This window comes from Osmia lignaria, chromosome 6 (assembly GCF_051020975.1).
Source record: "Osmia lignaria lignaria isolate PbOS001 chromosome 6, iyOsmLign1, whole genome shotgun sequence".
In the NCBI taxonomy this organism is placed as follows: domain Eukaryota; kingdom Metazoa; phylum Arthropoda; class Insecta; order Hymenoptera; family Megachilidae; genus Osmia; species Osmia lignaria.
In genome coordinates, this window is record NC_135037.1 from 2,060,997 (window position 1) to 2,085,060 (window position 24,064).

The following is a 24,064-nucleotide window of genomic DNA, read 5'->3' on the forward strand; positions in this document are numbered from 1 at the left end:
ATACTTAACGAATAGGACAGTTTTGGCGCGCTCGAGGCACAAGTAGCTTCTTTCTCTTGTTCTTTCTTTATTATTTCATCTAATTCGACAGAAAATAAAAACAACAACAAGTGGTCTTACATTGAGGCAGTCGTTTGATAGAACTAAAGAAGAGATTAGTTACACATCGTGAAATGAATCGAAGCGTTTCGTCAACGTAAGATCACTCTCTCTATTTTCTATGAGTTAAAGTAATCTTGATTTCTTTTTTTTTTTTTTCTTTTATCAATCACGAGGAACGAACGAAACACGGTTTGTAGAGAAGTTATATAGAAAGGCACGATCCACAATCGGGAACCATGATACACAACGGTTGTAGATGTTATCAGATAGAAGACAATGGAACATTTATGTCCTTTTTTTGGTACCTATTCGTAAACTCGAAAAGGCTATTAAAGATAATTCAATGCACCACAAATGATATTAGGTTGTTGCAGATGAAATGTTTGATTAGAACGTCCATGGTTTGATATAATTGACAACCAGCCATTTTTGTATTAAGAATATCAACGAAAGGTGAAACTTTAAGCTTCGAATTGATGTGGCATAAGTGATATTTGACGATACTTTTCTGTCATGAAATTATATTTATACATTGCACGTTTGATATGCAACAACCTGATACTATGTTTCTTTGACATTTTACCTACGGTAGGATCGTACACGTTTACGCGATCGTTTAATTAGACGCTCGTTAATCACGAACGCAACGTGTCTGTATCTTTCGAGAGAGACAGACGATAATAATGATGTGACGTAAGTAATTAATTCTACTTTACCGCTAAGGATGTTGCGTAGTGAAAAGCTGACATAGAAATGATAAGCTTCGGTTATTTGAAACAAATGAACGTGCATGATTTTTTTTTTTTTTTTTTGTAAAAGACCACTTTCGTTTACACCCTCGAATGACGGAACCAGAGCAAATAATTAATAAACGACGCTTTTTTTTTTCTTTCTGGTCATGGAATTAATTTCGCGAAGAAATAAAAATACGCACCTGAATGTCTGCGTATGCGTATGAAAAACGCATCGACATTTATTAGAACGTTAATCGTTATATCGATTGATCTTGTTGAGTTTGATTAATCGATTGAATAATTTTAACTTTCAGAACGATCGTTTCGCTCTCTGCGCATATGATCCTTTAAATAAATTACATCGATCTAAATTGCACAGAATTTTTTCTCCCTGGAGATAGCTTTTCGTTAACAATGATTACAGAAGTAATCGCTGATCACAATAATAATGACAACATTTAACCTGTTAACCGAGAAGGACGAGTTAATACGTTCCTTTATCGTGCGAATTTTTCAAACTAGATTCAAAAATTATATCACAAACGCAAACTTGAGTGTTTAATCAATGATCGATGCACCGGGTGTATATATCTGGATCACGATCATCGACCCAGCACCGCCGTTCGTGGGTTAATCGAAATGACCCATGGGAACGTATTAACCCGTCGTTCGAGCGAATATACGCAAACAAATTGTTGCATCGTTACGCTTTAATTACGAAGAAAAATACGTATGTTGCGTAGAAGATAAATCGGTTCTACTTTATTCACTTCTTGTTACACAGTTGAGAAGGAGAAATGACTCCTTTCCGATTGAAAAATGACTCGGTTAACAGGTTTATAATAACGACAATAACGATCATGAGAATGATGATGACGATGATGATGACGATGACAAGATGACGATAATGACGACGACAATAATTAATAATAATAATATAACTACATTATCCGTTTCAATAAAATCTGACCGTGTAAAGACAATTCATTTCTTTTCATTATCGAATAACAGTGTAACGATAAGACGATCACAATAAATGACTCTGTATCCTTAACATAAACGCGAACGTTATTTATCTAACAGCAGACGTATCGTGGCTTTTCGTTCGGAAACGCGTAACGAATCGAGATTTATTTTTTTATAATAAATATGTATTCTTATTAGCCAATGTATGGATTATCCGGTAAATGAATCGATTTACTACGAATAGTAAACACTGTTATGTATTTACTTGATACTTTAGCTAAAATCTTGAATACATTGATTAATAATTCTATACATTTATTATTCATTTCCATTTTTTTCTATATCGTTCATTCCCGGTACCTCGAATCGTCGTTTAGCGATCTGATTAAGAAATCAAGAACACTGCCAGTTAATTAGTATCGGTAATAATCACCAGCAGTGTTTTACTTTTCATTACGACGATTCAGATCGCGTCCAGTCTACTTTCTGACTTTCGCTTTTTAAGGCAATACTCTCTCGTTCTATCTCCCATGCACAGCAACGTGGTCCACAAAGAATTCTTTGACTAAACGCAATAATTTCGACTTGGTGGACGACGCGCTCAATTTCCTCAAATTCGCGTCGTGCAATCGTAATCGCAAAGAAACGAGGAGGATCGTTCTCTTGTAAATCATCAGCGGAGCCGTTCGAATTCGAACGAAAATAAAAATCAAGTTTCGTACGTTGCACGCGCACAGTAGCTAAATGATCGAGACGGTTGTCGAGGGATCTTTAAATGAAAACGTATCGTCGTTCGCGATCGACGAGATCGAAAACGTAAACTGATCGATCTTACCGCGTAACGCGCGATTCGTATCAATAAATGTACACCCGGCGAGTGATCGATGTCTTCTCTTGGTAGGGAAAGGTGTAGAGATTCCATTCATCTATACCTGTTCCTTCCAAGAGAAGACATGAATTTTTGCCATGTACACGTAAATACAATATTTAACTTCGTCAATCTATCGATACGTCGTCATTTGCATTTTTATGTTCACACGAATCTGCCATTGTAGTATTTACAAATAATAATTACTTGCACCGCTTTAGTTTTTACATGTACATATTCACATGCCTGGTACACATTGTACGTACAATAAAAAGAAAAAAACTTGTGCGATCGGCGTATGTATACAATATGTATAATTATATATATGTATATAATGTATGTATATGTATAATCGGTATAATCGTGGCCACGTAAAATGGTTATTTTAATTCGGTTATCCGTTTCTTTCGTTCGATCACGTACGCGCGCGCACACACACACACAAAACACAATCGATTATAATTTACACTCACGAATTTTCCCTTTACATTCAACACAGGTAATAATAGCAAATGTTTCATTCTTATCTTTCTCTTTCTTTCTTTCTTTCTTTCGTGTGTGTTATTGCCACCGTCTGTTAGACTAACAGGGACAATGATTTCACGGGCAGCTATTTTTCTCATCATTGCACATGATTGTACATTGGCAAGCGTCGAATGATGCATCGTGATACATCGAAAATAATGATACAATAGGTTATGATTCATTGTTCACGACTCGAGTCGTTTCGAGTGAAAAGTTCTGTACCAACCGCAACATTGTTCGCATCAACACCGTTTGCCAATGCACTCGTAGCTTCATCCTTCGTTATCCTACGTTATCAAACGCCATTCGAAATCAGAATAATCGCTTATCTCTGTCAGAAGAAAAGAAACGCAACGAAACGAAGAAAGAAAATTCATGGTGATAGTAGTAGCGGTAGTATAAGAATACTCGTAACAATACTAGTTACACGATACTCGTTCATACGGCTTGCAGTACACACGATTACGATGATTCGCGTCTGTTTGTGCTGGGGGGTAGTGAACATTCAAAGTTTCACGGAAGTTTTCTTGATCGACATAGGTAACGATATTACCATCGCCGAGAACAGGCTCGCTTTTCTCTCGCATTCCATTGCACTCTCGCAATATCTGTAATCGGTTTCACAGTAAAAATAACACTTGGTAAAGTTTATAAATACCGTTTTACAAACTATGGCTTGTCAATTTATGTATATTAGTACGACAGGTATACATATAATTAATATGTGTATGTGTGTGTGGTATGCATACAACGGGCCCATACATTGATATCGGTTACACGAGAGTACATTACGATCGTGAAGGAGGAACAGGAGGAGGAGAGGTGTGGGCTCGTTAGCATTTACGGAGTAATCGTTATGCAATGTCCGGAATTTCTATCCTCATCGTTTCAACAGTCACATCTGTTTAATTACGATCAGACTGGAAACATCATTGAAACAAGTGAAATATAAAATGACCGATGCCATCAAATTTGTCGAGACGATTGAGAAAGAGGCGCTGATGGGAGAACTCTGTTTATCTAAAGAAAATTTTACCAAATATCTGGTTAACACAAATCTTTGCCCATTTAAATAAATAGAATTCTATCATAACACCCTTGATACACAGATCTTTGAAGAAGCATATAAAAAGAATCAAATATACAGACAATGGTTTAGATGTATACTTCTGTTCTCCATGTTGCGTTACAAATAAATAATCTTTGTTATAAAAAGGAGCGAACGTGATCGAGTTTAGAACAAGACGATAATAAGGATAGTAAGACCGGATGCCCCAATATATTTACGTCATGTCACATAAAACCTTCTCGGATCGTGGCTTAATTCGTATTTCCTTATTTTACTCGGTTTAATTTCACGTTAAACTCTCGTTATCTATTAATTAAAAGTAGACGTTACACAGATCGGTAACTGGCACTCGATCCAGCGGATACGAGATAGTTACCTGCACCACTGACTCTCCTTACAGATGTATTTTCCTTTCTTTTCTTTTTCTTTTTAATCCCGTATTAAATTGTTTATGAATTTGTAATGAGAATTTATATTCATGTACCATATGTTCGAAACAATTCGCACATGTGTATAGAAACATCTCGTCCGCTGGATCTAGTAGTATGAAACGAAAAGAAAAAATGAAAAAAAAAAATAAATAAAATACAGTTAAAATTCGAGAAAAATGAATAGGAGACTTATCATATACAGGGTGTCCAAATAGTAAAGATACATGAGATAAGAAATTCGCAACATCGCATGGTTGGTTCAGGATATTAATCCTAAAGGAGTACCGATGACAACCGATTACCGAATGATTCAGATTTTTACAAGATCGATGACAAAGTCTCAGTCGTGATATTCGCGAGTAATTCTTCGCATCACGGTGAATGATCAGAGGAACAAAACTGAACCAATGAAACCATTGAATAAAAGACATCGGAGGTGGAGAATTGCTTCTGAAATCAACGACTATCACTTTCTCAACATCCTGTACACGTTATCCGTATTATAAACGTTCGGGACCATGAAGCGTGCTCTACTCGAGTGACCCAGGACTTTGCGTTATGAGAGTCGAATGAATAAGCAACATATTATAATTTCTGGTATGTTGTAACGTTACATCAACGATAGTTTGATTGTAAATGTCGGGGCCTAACCGCTAGTCAAATAGAGTGTACGTGTAAAATCAACACCTTTATCCCTTTCTTTTTTTCTTCAAACGTGGCACAACATCCTTCTTTGCAGATTGTTGTTTAGGATTCAACATGTAGAGACAGTAGCTACAACGAGAACAACGTGCCCTAAGTACACGAGAATTAAAAGTAGTCTCAATGGAAATCAGTAGAAACGATATCGGGTGGAGGAATCTCGATATTCGATAGGAAACGTACATAAAAAACATGAATCCGTGGACGGTCACCCTGTACATATTTGATACATAGTTATACAATTAAAACGCTCGTCGAAATACTGTAAAATCTCACAAAATACTCTTCTTGTAAAAAGATGCGGCTGAAAGACTCCTACGGATCGGGCCAATGCGATTTAAACTGGAGATTCGGAAGGTTGGGTAAAATTAATTTTCTTTTTTTTTTTTCTGCAAGAAGATCTCGTTTGACAAGGGGGTGAGTGGGGGCGAGGAGAAAAAGATAGAGATTCGAGAAACGAGTAAAAGAAAACGTTATCAACGATAAGGACTTTTTATCAGAGACAATTACCTAAGTCTTAGGAAACGTTTCTTAATACTAAATCTGAACGATACACAATAAACGCGACGAGTGTGCCAGACGAAACTAAAGAGCCGTTTCCGCACGATCGTCGTGGATATCCACTTGGTGAACACGTCGACGTCGCGTAACGAACGTTCATACGCTCTGCTTATCAACGAATTGATGCGTAATTAGAATAAAAATTAACGAGGTAATTAGTTTAAAATTGCACGTGTTTCTATTAGCAACGAACGTTGTATTCCCACGTTCAGCACACTGTACGCCGAAACCTAATTAAAAAAAAAATAAAATAAAATAAAAAAAAAATCAAGGAGTCGAGTGATCGAGAAATGCCCGAGAGATTTGAAATATCTTTCGTCGAGACGCACGTTTTGGTGTGTAGAATCGTTAAACGCTAGGAGGGGCATTGTTGTTTTGCTTGTACACCAATGACGATATAATAAAGCGATTCTGTGCAAAAAAAAGAAAAAATAAATAAAAAAATAAAAGAAAAGGAGAAGAAGTGTATCCTCTGTCGCGGGACGAGATTTTGTTTTAGGTAACCCTCAACCGCTGCGTATCAACGTTTCTCCTTGGAATCTTCGTCGAAGAAGAAGAACGATCGACTTCGGAGTCGTTCGATCCACAAAACGGTGTATCTCGTACGGAGGATCCTTCGACGCGTAACGTATCATTTCATTCTCTGAATGCCGAACGATCTCAGACACGCGAAGAAGAGTTCCAACGCAACTCAAAATCGTCGTAGATCGCGATAAAAAATTTCGATCGGCCATCGTACGACAAGAAGCTTGTAGACTCGCGTTAGCTCGAGCCGCAACGATACCATAGTGATCTTCATACGAATAGACGAGAACAGGACGACACGTCGGCAGGAACGAAGTCACAACAGCTCGTACTGACGCAAGTGCATCCGTTGAATGATGTCCCGACAATCGTTAAACACTCTCTTGATGTTCTCTGTGTCGACGGCGCATGTGAAGTGCGGATAACAATAGTGCTTGCCGTCGCCGCTTGCTGTGCTTATACGCTGCAAAAAATAAATAAAAGAGATTTCACATGTACAACCTCTCTGGTAGTTCTAAGAGAGCGGAGTTATAAGAATAATACGATATACGGAATACGAGATGAGAGAACGACGATTCACTTACAAGGAATTCGTCTCTAATGAAGTACTTGGCCCTTATAACGTCAGGCGGTTCCGAGGGATCCGCTACTACCCCTGGTTCGACCGGTGTCTTGTACCGCTCGAAATCTGGAAAATAGTCCTCTAATTTGTGCTTGCCGGCTTTTATCTTTTCCGCCAATAGATCCTGTTTGTTTAAAAATAAGATTACGGAAATTGTGCGGAGCCACCTAAAAGGAAACAACGGTAATGTATACCGATTTCTCTGTCGATTCGTAAGCGAATACTATGAGGATGGATCAACGGTAAATTGAGACTTTCCAGAACACTGATACATTTATACTATAGACCGATCAAGAAATACAAATGATGGAAGGAGGAAGGGTTTTGTAAATAAACAAATAATTCAGTTTAGAGTTTATAGTGACCCGGTATCGGTTTGCGGCGACGTTTAACTCGGCAGGGGTTAATACTTTGATTGCCACAATAAATTCACCGAAACTCTCACCAGCTAGTAATCTTATTTCCTGTCGTTAAACCTAATAAGATCATTTATAATTGAATAAGGTCGTTTCTCGTAGAACGGGTGACGGACTATTGTGGATCATTCACGCGCCACCCAAGTATGGATAATGGACCAATAATTTGTTGAAAACGAAGATTCCGGTGAACAGTCTCGTTTACATTTAATCGATCCTCCTAGTATCCGCATGGACATAGCACAAGACGATGATCCGTACCGATTGTTCCAGATGCTTTTGAACAGATCCAGACTCTCTCGGAGTCTCAATTTCGTCGGGTCCTCCCTGAGCACCATGTTGTAACTACTACACGCTGTTACAAATATAATCGCCGTCACATCGTTAAAACACTGTATCCACTTTCTCCTTTCGTCTCGTTGACCACCGACGTCGAACATACTGCAAAAACGATCGATTATTTTTTACGATTATTATTTCATGCATTGTTACGTGACGGTTATCTAGAAATCTAAATGATTAGTGACTTAAGTTACATTGGATATGATGTATTTCGAAGAAAATCATTAAATAAGTGTTAAGACTAAAAATACGGAAACGACTGAGGATCCCGACCGACCCCGACGTAGCGTAACGCGAAATAAAGGGTGGAAACATATTATAAAAAAGTTGCGGAGGCGTTAACTCGGTTAACGGATTTCGCAGCACGTACACACGGTGCACAGGTCTATATGTAGGTGTAATATACAGCAGAGAGAGGCCTGGATGAGAGATGCGAGTCGGTGCTTCGCGTTATATTTACCGTCGGCCGATGTTACTGTAATACGTTCGTCTATATATAGTTACGCGACACTGGAGCAAAAGCGAGAAGCTATCGGATGATGACGGGACTTACTGAAAGTTTACTTTGTCGACTTGAAACCGTGTCTCGAAGATACCGGACGTGAGCACTCGACACCTGAGAATGTCCTGTAACAAATTGGAATAAATAAACAAATAGAAAAAAGAGAGACATCCATTGATGAAAATTTTATAATTTAACAATTACCTGTTCTGTGGGGGTGTAATCCGCTTGCTTAACAATGGCTACCTTATCTAGAAAACTGAAACAAAGAAGGAAAGGGATAATTAGATAAAATATCATCGCGTTAATGATCATTATACAACGGGTATACGCGAGCGTTGAATTTTTATAGATTAGACCAGCCCGTTTGAATGGTCCTATAGGTTGTAGGATCGACGTATCCTTATTGTAGAAAGAAGGTTGCAGGATATCTGGAAACGGAAGTATGCTATCGAAAGTGGTGCGATAAGGTAGACGATGGAGAGCGGAAGTGGCTGCTGAGAAAAAGGGTAGAACGTTGAGGGCATAGAAAGGAGAGAATTCTCTCCCCTATTCCCGTACCTTCTCTCTCTCTCTCTCTCATCCTTTGCTTCACTCCCTGCCATCATCCCTCATTCCACCCCCCTTTCTCTCGAAAGACCCCCCTCTGGTTGTGGTGTCTAGGGTGGATAGAGCGCACGAAGAGGGAAAATCGATCCTCGGTGGTGTCCTATCCTAACCCCAACTCTCGCCCTCTCGGCCTCGCCGGGTATGCCTCTCTGGCACCCAGTTTCCAATCCGGGTCATGGGTCACTGCCACCGCTGCTCCCCATCAATCGTACGTGCAAGCACAAACTACTTAGTTGCACGTTCATACGCTATCGTTCAAAAGCATTCTCAAAGAAATCTCCTTGGTTTTCATTCGAATTATACGGAGAGGTTGTATTTTCAGAAGATTTATCACAGGGTTTGATACCTCGAAAATGTATAAAGGGGCAAATACTTTTGAACGGTGGTGTAACGATATACGATGCAGGTGTATACGTGTACGAGCCTACAAGGGGTGGGGTCTTTGCTTTGACACCACCATGCAACCTTCCACACAGTCGGTTGACGGTGGTAATATATTTACTGACAAACGCTAGGATTGCTGGGTCGGGTATTTAGCACCCTATACGTTACAGCTTTCGAGTGATTTATTCCATTAATAATTTTATTTTAGTGCAAACGTAGGAAGGGTAGAAAGTCGAAGCTCTCCTACTACACTGCTATCATTATTCACCCCTACAATTATCCACCGACCCTATAATTTTTATCTCCAAATACCTTATTAAATATGGAAATCTCAAATCAGGTTTTAATATTATACGTATACCCGCTGTTTCACCAAACTATTTATGCGTAGAGACCTCAAAGGGTTAAGGTTCGTTGGGTAGCCGCAAGAATAGAGCAGGTGTGAGTAACCTGAAATTGGCTCCTCGAGTAAATTTGACAGACCACAAATCGAAGGAAATTGGTTTTCGGTAAAATGGTTCGATAGGGAAGACGCGGGGGATACGCGTGTACGGACGGTGTAGGCTCGCGAGAAAGGTAGGTCATGAAATTGGCGCGCTCGCACAGAAATGAGGTTATCGACCTCCGGAGAATTGAAAGAGGAAGGAGGTCGTGACCCACTGGCTACAGCAGAACGATTTTCTCGTTATCGCGGCATGTAACACTGCCGACCTTGAGGTCAACTGTAACAACGTTATTTCGAACGATACGCGATACCCGATGATGCACCTCTTCCAATGAGCGACAATACCATCGATTCGACAGGTAAATTGACAACTTCTATTTTAACGCGGTCAAAAAATAAAAAAAAAAAAAAAAAAAACTACCGGTAAGAACGTCGATGATTTCTATCCTAACATGATTCTCAATTACCTCACCTATTCTCGCAGACAACTGATCAACCGAAAATCAAGTCATCGACGCGTTCCCGTTACATCCAAATGTCAAAGACTTGTAAATATTGATTTCTCGGATGATATATTTTTAGGCTTGCATCGAAAGTTATTAATGAGGATAAAAAGAATGCTCGTTTTTATTCCAACGCGCGACGATGCCTACGGAAGAAGATTGTTATCGACCTAAGCATTCATGAACTATGTGTGACAGCATCAGTGATCCCAGCACATAGACCGGTCGTTTATATATAGCGACACGTGTTTCCTTTTTTAAGGTGTGCCGAAGGTATTCCATCGTGTAATTGGCACGTTACTCGATTCTCCCCCATGTACAATGCTTATTTTCCCCACTCTCAATTTTTTTTTTCTTTTTTATTTCTAAATAATCGAATTTGAATCAAAATTAATTGGTCCACGTTCCTTTCGTTTTATCGTCAACGTCTTCTCGAAAGGATTTATCTATATGGGGATAGTTAATGGACAGATCTACGCGGTTTGCCTTCGTTATATCTTCAACGGGGTTCCCTAAAAATACTGTGCACTATTTTTATCGAAAGGCTTTTTAGCTTCACAAGAGAACCAGAAGAAGTGGAAAAAGAAAAAAAATACTTGAAAATTCACGCAAACGTTGGCGAAGTGCAGTAACCGACTGTTGGGTATTTTTAACCGCGATAACTATCGCCGTGATCTTGATGCTGTCGTGAAATGAGAAATAGTTTGGCACTGATCGAAGAAGAGCTCCATTGTAATTGTATTGTTAGTTTCTAACAAATTTCGTTTAAAATTAAAAACTATCACCCCGTTTTTAATTTAGAAAATTAAGCGAGCAATTTGCTTTGGATTGAAAATTGTCGTATTAGAAATTCAATAAGATTGTAGTTAAAATCAATTTCTGTTTAATTAATGCGTTCGACGAATTGATAAACGATGAACGAAGCGACAAGGTTCCGGTTTGTTAGCTTTCAACGACCAAGTTTCGCGTTTACACTCGAGATTCACGCCCGTTTGGCCACGATCTAGTGCAACAACCTGTGCCTCGCCTATGTAATTTTCAAAGGGATACGTTTAAAGTGACCTGCTGGACCGGGACGGCCAGTTTTTCGCTCATTTATATAAATTTATCGGGTCGAACGATGTTCCGGAGTTTCACCGTTAAAAGGGGGCCCCATGCGAAAATAACATCCAACAAACAAACTCGTTGCACGATTTTCGAGCTTCTGCATTTTCAATTTCATAGAAATTATGGCGAAACCGTTCGTGCAAGGAACTTTACCAATCCGTAAAATTCACTTCCGACAAAAAGACGAACCATCAAAGCTTATTTTCTCGATGATGTTTCTTTTTAATAGAACGCTTTGTGATTAATTACCATGTATAAAGAAGATTGTAAATTTAAATAAATACAAAAATTTCCGTGCTAGAGGTAGACAGCGTAAAAAAGTTGGAGGTTCGGCCAATTGATTGAGAACCCCCGGATAAACGAGTGGCCGCTATTAAAGCGATTACCTCGTTAAGGCATTGTCTTCATTGGCATTAAATCGGTGTCATAGGCCTATGAATATACACGGATACACCATATGTATCGCGGTCATGAGAACGGTTATGAAATTTAGCTGCATCTTTTATTTACCAAGTCAGACACGTGTATGAGCCGAGCCACCTTAAACGGACAAAGAATCCAGGTAAATCCAGCTATTCCTGGTACCATTATCATCATCTGCATAAAATGGTATCAGCGGTGTTTCTTATCACGATCACGATATCACAGATGATACGATAGGAGGGGAACGAAAGGAAGAGCAGATTAGAATAGCCATGCTCTCGCAGCTCGAACACACAGTGCAGTGCAGAACAGCATCAAACGCGACTAAGGTGGGTAATAACTTTACCCTCTTATTTTTATCAACGACACGCGTCAACGGCTGTTCCACTACTTTATATTAAGACGCTCGGCCGGCTGCGTGGACTGACGTTATAATAATTTTCCAAGTTGCCGGTCTATTATCGGTGTCGATGGACACACAGCTGACCTCCCGTTGCGGGAGGGTAACAAAAATGGCACTTACTATTTGGCGCAGTCGATCAGCTGGTACTCGTTACTCCTCTCGAAGCTTTGTTGCACGCCCCGATCCTTCCATAACGTTTCCACGATTTCATAGAATTCCTGGAAAAAAAAGAAAGAAAAACGATTAGTAAAAATGGCACGATTCGTGAATAATATTTCTAGCCTCTCGAACCAGAATAAATTCCCGTTCGAGGAAACGAAGACGAGAAATGACGTTCGAAAATAAATGATTGCCTTCCGTGATATTCGTGGCTGATTTACAAATAAGTTCACGGTTTGGCGGCCATCGTATGTCTCATTAATTATCTAAAAAAATCTACGCCCGTGACGAAACGAAGAATTTGGCTCGAAACCGTACTAATCGTGGCAACGAAGCGTTCCACGTCATAGTTTCGACCAACGAGACGACATTTTTGCATGTATCCGAGGTTCGCGTAAAACGTCTTGTTATTGGCCTACCAATGTTTATGTTTCGTGACGTTTATTGAAATATATCAGAAATCGTAGTGTACAAAATGGTACATCGCTCAAAATTATATTTCAAGGAATCAGTCGCATCGATGACCTTATTTCTTGTTGAAACGCCGTTGTTTTCAGTACCTGGATGTGACCGAAGGATTTTCTGAACAAGAAAGAGAAATCGGTAACCAACGACAATAGAGTTAGCGAAATCTGATTTGCAGAGTAAGTAGAGGATGGACATTGGCAAGCAACTTGCTGGGAAAATTAACTACATCGTTGTTGGTAGAGTTAATGCGCGCCCCATCGAGAAACCCTTTCGAAACTTCCTCCTCGAGGTGAGAGAGATTTCTGTTTTGCGATGGGACAGTTCCCAAGCGCTTCCGATCTCAAAGCAAATTGAACCAACTTTCCAAACTTAGACATCGCCGCGACCTAACTTTCAACCTTCCACTTTTTCGATCGTCTATGTATCTTTGGATACTTATCATGCTTCCTCCAAAATACACCCGAGTCTCGGTACCAAAAGGGTTAAATCCCAGGTGACTGACCGAACAGCTTATCACGTGGCAGAAGAGACTATTATTATCAAATAACGAGATATTGGCCTTTCTTGTACTGCAATAAACGCGAATATAAATAACCTCTTACTATTCTATAATGCCTGCTTTGCAGATGGCCACGTTTTGTATTAATTTAGGATGTCACGTGATAAGCTGTTCGGTCAATCGCTTAATTTCGATTATAAATATATATATATTTGAAATAATTAGAGTTTCACCAGGTCTTACCACACTTTTCATTTTCTATTACCATTTAGGAGGCACATTGGCGATAGACCAAAGTAAATCGTAAAAGACTCGCTGCAAATGTCGTAAATAATAATGCTTCGATGCTTACTAAAATTCACAACAACTGTTTCGCAGTTTATTTTATTATACCTCGTAAAATATGAACGCCTCGTGGCATTCGTGTATGTACTACACGGTCAAATTCAGCGTCAGGTCCGCTCGAAATAATCTTCCGTGTCCGCGGTTCGCAACGAGCCTCTCAGGATATGTAAAGAGCCGAAAGACAGTGACAAATCGGTGATGGACCGTCGAACCTGGTGAAACAAAACTGAAGAGGAATAAAAGAAGGCAGACACGTTACTGGCGTGGCGACTTCCTGTTGTGATCTGGCGTTAAATAATTCCCCTGACTAACGTGTATTTTGGCAGAATGAACGTTGCCTGGGCGGAATTCGAATTCAAAGTGAAGTCTTTCATTAAATGCTGCTACCACAGTGAAGATTCAACCTGTCGACAGACATTCTGTCCCTAAACATCTTAAACGTAAACGGCCACAAACGACACGTGGTAGTTTGGTGAGCCAACCGGTTAGGACAAGCGATTTAATTCGATTAATTTAGGTGCATCGTTCTCGATGGTCATGGTACAGGATCACGTGTTGGAAACAAGAGGCCACAATAGATTTCACGTACACAAAAGCCAGACGCGAAGGTACTGTACACAGCCGCGTATCTACGTACGCACGTACCCGCCAACTGCCAGTGAATGACGCAAAACACGCGGATTATTTTGTCGCGACGACTTTATTTCGAGACGCGCCGCATCGTTTCGTTACTTCCAAGCGTTTCGTTCACGGATCCCGAAACTCTCGGCTGATCTTTCTGGCACAGGAAAAATCATTATTTTCCTCAAACTGACAGAAGATTTCTGTAATCCACTCGACTGCCTGGCAAATGAAAATCTCAATACTTCGTTGACCCTCCATTCTCTTTTCTTCATTTTAATTAACTATCATATCAGTTTAAGTAAATTAAGATCGATCCAATTAATTGATGACACACGTTATGCGTTATACGTTAATAGAAAGCATCGGCATAAATAATAAATGAATTATTTATCAAATTTTGATGACTCCGATTCAACTTCTATATTTGAGAATTGAGTAAATTAGAGAAAGCAAGCCGATAGACAACAAATCAGTAGATCTATAACGGATAAATCATGCTACTGATTTCCAGTGCACGTTTCCAAAGAGGTGTGGCTGGATCGTTGCCCTGAATACAAAATCACTCGAACGGGTTAAATAATGTGAATCGAGCGCGCACGTGTGTGTCGTAATATCTTAGTGCTGCACCCTCTTATATTTCTTCTAATTATCGAGTCATTCCAAAATTTCTTCTCATTTTTCTTAAATCGACGATTAACTCGAAAATACGAAGAAAATGTTTCTTAAGATTACAAAGTTTTGTACCATTGCCAAATTCAAGAAAATTTAAACGTTTAATCATAAAGTTTAGTTAAATACGAGCAGTGGTTTAATCCAGACCCATGATCAACCGATAAAATGGCAATCACGAGTCGGATCTCCAGTTTCTCGTGTTTTTTTCCAACCCGACCAGATGATTCTGCAAAATCACCAGGGATTTACAGAATCTTACGACTCGAATACTTTCACCGTGACATGTTTGAATGATCCATGTCGCGGAACATTCGCAGATCAACTGAAAAGATACACGGCCGTATTTTTCACTGTACCAGTTTCTCTCTGTGCAACAATACGATTAAAGTAAACTCGTGCACGTACGTACATGTGTGTACGAGGCTAGGAATGGCGCAGCACATCATAGCCAGGACACAATATAGCCTACCAACATGTGCGATGGCTGTGTAAACATTGTAAACACTGATCATACCACACAGTGGCTCTCACACGAACAAAATGATTAGTCTCGGTCCCTTCAAATACGCATACAATATCGCTTAGAAATCTGGGGACACTTGTTAACGCGTTGATCGTCGCGTGGAGTCGATGGTGATTGGGAAAATTTAACGTAAAGTAACAAGTCTCCCCTGATATCGGAAAAATACAAATTCCACTCGTCGCCCTAGAGAAGACGATGAAAGACGATCGCGTTCGTTTCTGCAGGCTCCATTAAAATTACGGTCACGGTGTAACCGGCTTTCATGCAAATACGATAAATCGCATTCACGTTGCGTCCATAAAGTTTCCTATTCGCGAATGCTTTCATCGAGGACAGGACACGGGAACGTAACGAACATGTTTTTCACGGTATTAGGTTTTAGAAGACGAAGTAAATAGATGAAACAAAAGTAACTCGACTGACTCACCGGGGGATAATCGAAGTCCGGTGAGGACGAGACGTCCAGGATATAATCGACTTTACTCTGATTCGCTGGATCCTCCAAAGCGACGGGTGGCGTTAACGTGCCCATCGCGCTGGTGATCGTCTGAAAAATGAATACATCCGTTAAAGCATATTTACTTTCTCCGTGTGTACAGTTGGATTTCCATCCTCGTGCAATTATCATGAATGCAACTTAATGCACTAGAATGAATAGCGCAGAAACTTTTGGAACGATGATTCGTTAGGATTTTTCAGAAACCAGTCGATGATTTATGACTCTGGATAAAGATTTTCGAAGGAAACGATTCAAATACTCTAACGCATCATCGTTGGCGTGAATTCGTTTCGTACGTTGATAACGTAATTGGTAATCCTTAAATACCGCGGGGAAGAGCTTGTCTATTACGTTCACCCGACATACGGAAGCGATTGCAAGGTTACGTACGACACGCGTATCCAAACACGGCCTCGAACGACAAATTGATGACAATACCCTGTGTATCTGGCTGTGTTCCTGTCGCGAATTTACGGGCGTATCACGTAACGTTAATGACGAGAACTAGTCAAAACGAACGTTTGCACGCCTCTCACGGTACAAATTTGTACGTATCAACACGGAAACGATGAATGGAGAAATTGGAAAAGGTTCATCCCTTGTACAGTAATGCTCTCCGTGGTATATTTCTAAGGCTACTATACCATTTAGTTTTACAAGGAGAATTACCCAAGTGTTACACTCACTTATTAATGAAACTTTGCCAGCTTGTAGGGCTCGTCGAGCTGAACACGACTATACCCCCTTTTGGGGGCAGACGGCTAATTGTTTAAAAGATATTAACAATTACAGTTAGTTACTACTTAGATTGAGAAGTATGACAGACTCACATATACAACTCGCAATCTAGAGATCCATGGTTCAAATCCTTGGTTCCCAATATTTTTTTTTTTTAATGATAATTAGTCTCTTTTTGAATAACTATTACATAAAAATTATCATTATAAAAAAAAAAAAAACGGGAACCCAGGATTTGAACCGAGGACCTTTAGATTACGAGTCATGTGTTTAACCACGGAGCAGATCCGTGACTTGCAATTTGAAGGTCCTCGGTTCGAATCCTTAGTTCCCAAAAAAAATTTTTTTTTTTTATGATAATTTTTATGTAATAGTTATTCAAAAAGAGACAAATTATTATTAAAAAAAAAAAAAAAAAAAAAAATGTTGGGAATCAAGGATTTGAGCCGTGGATCTATAGATTGCGAGTTGTATGTGTGAGTCTGTCATGCTTCTCAATGTAAGTAGTAACTAACTTTAATTATTAATATCTTTTAAACAATTAGTCGTCTGCCCACAAAACGGCAAAGTTTCATTAATAAGTGAGTGTAACACTTGGGTAGTTCCACTTGTTAGAGAAATAATACTGCGCCGCCTTCTCCAATAAATAAATGAAAGTTTCTGAGTAATTCCTTACATTCGTCGAATTTATAAACGAATCGTATAAATAAATATATCTGAAAGAAATTCTTACCAGTATCGCGTCTCTGATATTCTTCTTAATGTCCTCGATTTTTTGCCGCTTTTCCCTGCACAGAAAATGTAAAAAACAAACAGTTTATTTCATCGTTCGATAACATCAGTGAAACACTAGTTTATAAGTGAACGCTCGATAGAGTATGAAAAATCGAAGATTCGATCGTGTATAATCCATTCGATACAATAATCAGAACTTTCTTTTTATTTATTATGTGAAAACTAGTCAATCTAAACTTTCACACACTATTTTCTATCATTTCATCTAAGGATAGTCACTTTAATTTCTATACAAGACACATGTGGTGCGTCGTTCGTATCCAAAAGTTTCCAACCTTTCAAGCAAGTGTGAGGGAATGGAAACGTTAATGAAGATATACTGAAATATAAACGCACGCGGTACCGAAAGATAGATTAGGTCAGGAACCTTTGAACCATACTACGTAACACGATTGTCAGTTTCAAATGGACAAAATGTGCGGTGGTTACAGTCTGACCTATGTAAAGGTACAATTAACCTATATACCACGTTAATTCGATGAAAAATGGGACATGTAGGATCGGGATCACAGTGAGGAGTGATGATGGTGGCGCAATGGATTAGGATAGAAGACTAAAATCATGGTTCAAATCCCGATTGTTGAGTACCTATTTTTCAATCTACGAAAAACCTGCATCGAAAATCTACAATATAATCTTAATATATCCAACATTTTTTATCATTGCCTTCCAAAAAGTAAACGCTAACAAATGATCAAAATTATTGGCTTTCTTTCAAAAGCAACAAACATCTGATCTTAAAAAAACGATATTTTAAAAAAACTACAGCATTGTCAGTTTAAAGTTTGTGCAAATAATAGATGATATCACTGGTCTGGTTTTATTCGTGAAAACATAATCAAACAATACAATACGAAGGCGTCGAAATATAGATCATAAAACTGATCACGAATAATTGTTTGTTGAATACGATCATGATCGATTTTCAAAACAATCTTGATCGTGTTTTGAATCATGAATGATCAATGAGCATTTTTAAAGACAATCCATACGTTCGAGAATCATTCTCCCTTCCCCGGGTGTTTCGAAGTAAACACGAACTGATGACCGTACACAATCTATTCAAGTTTATCATCATTAATTAAAAATAAAGCTTCGGTATGAGCAGACAGAGACAGAGAGAGATTCCCTGTCTCGTTCATTCTCGTTTTTGCTTCCGTCTTTGAACGATATCCAAAAAATTACATCATCTTTGATCCTCTAGTGGTCCTCTTTCGCAGATAGATGGTCCCAACTGGCTAATACAGACCAATACAGTACCGTCCATGGATGGGGCACTTCAGGCGCTTCTTTCATTCATCAAACGTAAACGCGCGACAGAGTCGAATAGAAAAAGTCGGATCTATGTGCAAAAGAGTACTCTTAGCCAAAGGAAGCCTACGTTGCACCGAAATGTATGGTCTACCGATGTCGGGCCTGAAGGGTTAATCCTCGAGCTCAGAATACAGGGTCTATTTTCGTCCGTCATAACCTATTTAAGGGAGGGACATGGAATTAATGGAAGACCGCGGCTCCCTTGAATACGTCTGGTTTAAATAGACCCAGTGTTGGAGGGTTAAGACAAACGAAGGGACCGAATCGTGTTTCGTGCGTGGTCCTCGTATTGTATCACGGTGACACCTGTGCCAGGCTCCTGTCGTCACTTGGAGCAGCCTCTAGCGAACTGCGACATGTTTACGTACAGTTAACGATGGAGAATGACGACAGTCGCAATCTAATACAGGTTCACATTTTCTTTTTATTATTTCTTTTTTTTTGTTCTTTTCATTGCTCCGTTATTCCGGTCAGGTTTCTCTTACAGACGAAACGACAACGCGTGCGACAGGACACGACCGTCTCTTTCGCGCGGTATACGTAACTTCGGTAATTTGTCTTTCTATCAAAAGCACGCTCCCTTTTTTAAAATACGTTTTCCCTTTTTCTTTGACATTGGTGGTGATTGTCGTTGAATACGGCGTGCGTGACCACGAATCAACACACGGACCCCCTACCGTAGCTCTTTAGAGGTATTTTCAGGAAAAGTTGTGCCACACGCGATATTCAAATACAAGAATGCTAAAAATAATCGCATGACCGGCCAACAGAAACGATGCTATCGCTTGCTAAGGCGTATTTTAAAGGTTTCGTCTCCGAGCCGTGCGATAACGTTACTTTCACGAAGAATAATCTAAAAATATGATTTGCCCAATTGTTCGAGACGCGAGTCAATTTAAGATCTACGATCGTACCGGGTCGGGGCGATGCGTTTACGAGCAAATTACGAATAGATCGCGAGCAAGATGCGACAACCGAGTTATTTTCGGATTGGCTGGTTTATATTTTACCCGCCTGTTGTGGAGAACGAAGAGGTGGGAGGGGGGTGGCAATCGAAGGTGAAATTGAACGATACGCGGTTAGCCTGCAAAACGGTAAAAAGATGGAGGGAGAGAGTTGAAAGAAAAGAAAGAACTAAAAATACCGATGTTCTACGGTATGTTTCCATAGTAAACAGGCAAGAGATCTGCATCGAACACGTAACGCTTCTCAGAATTCGCGCCACTAACAAAAAATAGTTTGTGAAATTCAAACGTACGAATTTCCCGCCGTTCGCTACGCGAAAACTTCGCCAGGGATGGGACCAAAGGGCGATCGTAACCTTTCATTTCCAAAGGTGTGACATTTCATTGGATATTCAGGGTGTACGATCGACCCAGAATTAATAGATTAATATCAAGGAAAGAAAAGAAGCGGAGACGGAATGGAGAAGAAATGAACGCGAAACGTAATAATAATAAGGTGTTCTTCGCGGGTCCCCATTATCAGCACCGGAGGCAGACAGAATTTACGACAGAGGCGCGAACCGTGGCCGTGCCGTCTGTTTGCACGTCGTTTTCATCCTATCTAGTTGCTCCTGATTTTCCACGTATACGTCTACCGTGTCGTTCTTTTTTACGATAACGACACATGTGTGTCTGTCATCCTCTGTCTCTCTCCTACCTATCGTGTATCGTTTCGCGGTTATATTTTTGGTTCGCCAGGTTCCAACGGACAGCTGGACGAGGAAAATAGCTCGGTCGGTACGAGAAAAGGAAAGGAAAGGAAAGGAAAAGGTAACGAAAGCGAAGGCAATGTGTAGCGTCGAATGCAAACGGAACCGAAACGGAATGATTGTCGAGAATAGAAAAATATGAAAAACAAGGGAAGAAAAAACGGGATCGATTTCGTTTTGACCGCGCGTTGATATTGCAATCACGCGATGGACCAAATTAAAAAAGAAAAGGACTCGAGGTTACGTATGTACAGCTGGTGTTTGTCGTGTCGCGTGAACAATATCGAATTATTGGAGCCAGCCTTAAAACTATACTACGTTAAAATAATGAAACTTACGCTTCACTGAAACCGTTCACGTGCAATATCCTCATCTGTTTGACGATCGTGCTTTTCCCGGATTCTCCTGCTCCTGTAATATAGAAAAATAATCATACATGTATAATTTTTAAGGAAAAGAAGATTAATATCATTCGTTTCGTTCATAAGTGGTAAACCAACAAACAGTTATAGGTTTTTGCTTATCGTTTTTCTTTCACCGAACGCTTAAACGAAATATCGTTAATGTTCATTTATTTTCGAAGAATCGTAATTGCACAGAGCGAAGAGACAATAGAAAAGTAACAGCTGTTGCTTCGTAGTCTACAGCTACAGAGTGGTCTATACGCAAGGCAACACACATTCGCGTCGAATTAGAACGACGACCTACATAAACGAAGAATAGGAAGGTAATGGCTAGGTGTTGGGTTAAGCATCGTGATAAGTGGAGGGTGTGCGTGCGTGCGTACGTGTTGAGAGTGTGTTTGAGTTGGGCGCACGCGCGCACGCGCTCACCCACGTTGGCCGCTGTGCGAAAAAGGCTGTTGGGAGAAGGAGACGATGAGCGAACGAAAAGGGTACAACACGAGAGGCCCGCTGGATATTCGTGGGTGCCGGCTCATACGATAATCGATAAAATTGAATTACGCGCTGCTGAACATCGCGATAATGTTCAGCCTGTCCTCTGGCCGGACGGTTTTTCCCCAAAATTGGAGATCGAAGTCGATTCAACTGGTATACACTCTAGATGAGAATATTTTCACCGTCCCTGAATACACGTGTATACGTGTACACAGACCGAGGAGAGGACAGGTGGATAAATTTAACGAAGCATAAGACGAAACGAAAGGGGATTATTGGCTGATACATAAAGGTAAGTGTATATCAGTAGAAGATTAACGATGTAGGTTTAACCTAACGCTTACCGAGTAATAAGAGCCTGTGAGTAGCTCGGTAAACTTGCTTATCCTTTTGCAATTGCCTGGTGATGGCATCCGAGCGCCTCTTCTGGTTCTTGCTGTCATCCTGGCTGGCCTTACTGCTCTGGCTGCCGAAACACCCCATGACACACCACGAGAGAGACACGCGCGGCTCACCCTCTTCGCTCTTCCCTTCCACTTCTGTTGTTCTCTGTTGTTCTTGGTTCAGAGAAATATCACCACTACTCCCCGAGCGTACAGCTCGTGGTACGAGCACTACCGGCGACGCGTGTTGTTTATCTCGCGTGAATCTGACGTTCGATAAGTACCAACCTCTCTTCCGCGATACGCGGAGATTCACTCCCTTTTCCACGGTATTTTCTATCTACGAGTTCGTTCCTTCGTTCCGGCCGTGTCTGTCACTCGATACTTATCTATCACCGTCGCGCTTACAACCAAAGCTTCGTCCTTCTATCGAACTCTCTCTTTTCCACCCACTATCGGTTACGCGGATCGCTCTCTCGTCCCGACCTTCTCTCTTTTATCTTTTTTTTTCTCTTCCTCCCTTTGTACTCCTCCTCCTCCGTCTCCTTATTCTGCCCGTCGCGAGTTTACTTTATCTCTTCGTTTCGAACACCAACTACGCGTATCTTGATTTTCGATTAAATATTATATTATACACAAAACACGTTCACTTCACGGCTTCTTTTTCACTATCTTGCACTGCCCGCGAAACCATAGCTACACACGATCGACAGTGCTGCTGGTGGTCCAACACGATGGATCACTCGAACGGTGCTGTATGTATTTAAGAAAATACGACGACGACGACGATGATACAGAATAATGCTGCTCTGTGTGGACGCCGAATGTGTCGTTAGTCGTAGGAGGGCGATCAGTCGTGTCGAGGCGACGTTCCTCGGGTCGTGACACCTGGCCCGATAACAAATTGATCCACTAGGAAGAAAGTGGGCGAGTTGTATAGCGAGCTTGAGCACAACTAAAACGGTGGTACGCGAACTGAAAATACCGATAATATAAAAGACGACCGAACCACTTCCGAATCTTCCGTTTAACACTGGCGAAACCGGCCGCGAGTGTCTCGCGGCAGGTTGCGATAGAGGGAGTACGCACGAGGCACGACGAGCATTCGAGAGTGGGAGCGAGATCGGGACTGGGATAATAGGTTGACGTGCACTGTCCGATGCGCCTCCTGTGATGGCCCGCGAACACGAGACACACGCGAAATCGTTTCAAGAGGAAGGGACTCGGACGCGTGTACACGACAGCTCGACCTCGCCTCGCCTCGCAGGCCCCTACCCTTCGGACAGAACAACGAGAAGTTAAAATAGATCGGCTCCGGTGCGCTGCTTAGCTCGTTATTCGAGTAAATTGAAGAAAGTCGCGAATCGACAGCTCCTGTAGATAAGGAAGATAATGTATGCGACCGACCAAGTTTCTTCGCTTTTTCTATGCTCTCACTTCTATGCTTTTTTTCCAATTTTCTTCCAACGATCTCCTCGTTACTGAAGTTTCACCCACGAAGAAAAGCCCGTACGCAGCACGGATCCGTCCGTATCTTTTTCTTCTTTCTCTAATTTTCGTTCCTTGACTCCTCAATTTTTCGAGGGCTCGTCCGGGTTCCCCCTCCCCGCCGCTCACTAGTCTCTACCCCTCTCCGCAGGCTTCTCGTCGACGACCACGGCACAACCACCACTCGGGGAACCCAACCGCGTGCCCTCTCTCGCACACACCCTCGAGTAATTTTACTCTCTCACCACCTCGCTTTCACCGCGTTCGCTCACTTTCCTCACTCAAGAATCCCCGAGGAAATTCGCGGCCAAAACATCCGAGACGAGGTGCTCCCTGCAGCCAACATGTCGTCTGCTAGGCCCACCAGCGCGGCGGCCCACCGCGCTTAAGATGGATCAGGTTCGTATCCTGACTTTCGAGTGCCCTGTCCTTCGCTTGATCTTCTTCTCACTCCTTTATCACGAAAATTCCACTTGTATGGACGACGATGATTACGCGTTTAATTTCTCGTCTCGAATTTTTAAATAAACTCACATCGGAGCTAACAATCTGTCGTGTTAAGTGTTAGTACGTTGACTGCAGCGCTATCTACAATATCTGACAGAACTAAACTACTGTGTGCGATGTGCTCATGCGTCATACTATATTCTGTTACTCATACATACATGCACGTTTAGTTTTATACATACGATAGGTTGCGCTGCA

At 40.8% G+C, this 24,064-nt stretch overlaps 1 protein-coding gene across 2 annotated transcripts; it reads right to left on the bottom strand.

Annotated features, from left to right (window-relative positions):
• Positions 1–240: 240 nt before the first annotated feature.
• Positions 241–24,033, bottom strand: Galphas (G protein alpha s subunit). Of its 2 annotated transcripts, XM_034317802.2 has the most exons (10): positions 21,833–23,978; positions 20,928–21,000; positions 17,500–17,554; positions 15,957–16,076; positions 12,360–12,457; positions 8,570–8,624; positions 8,417–8,490; positions 7,783–7,962; positions 7,068–7,272; positions 241–6,946 (listed from the first exon to the last, which is right to left on the bottom strand). In XM_034317802.2, the coding sequence occupies exons 1-10, from the start codon at positions 21,969–21,971 to the stop codon at positions 6,800–6,802; spliced, it is 1,146 nt and encodes a 381-aa protein (XP_034173693.1). In that variant the 5' UTR covers positions 21,972–23,978; the 3' UTR covers positions 241–6,799. The 2 variants fall into 2 exon arrangements, with proteins under 2 accessions (XP_034173693.1, XP_034173694.1); XM_034317803.2 differs by lacking the exon at positions 241–6,946 and having other exon boundaries at positions 7,074–7,229; positions 21,833–24,033.
• Between the last annotated feature and the right edge of the window lie 31 nt (positions 24,034–24,064).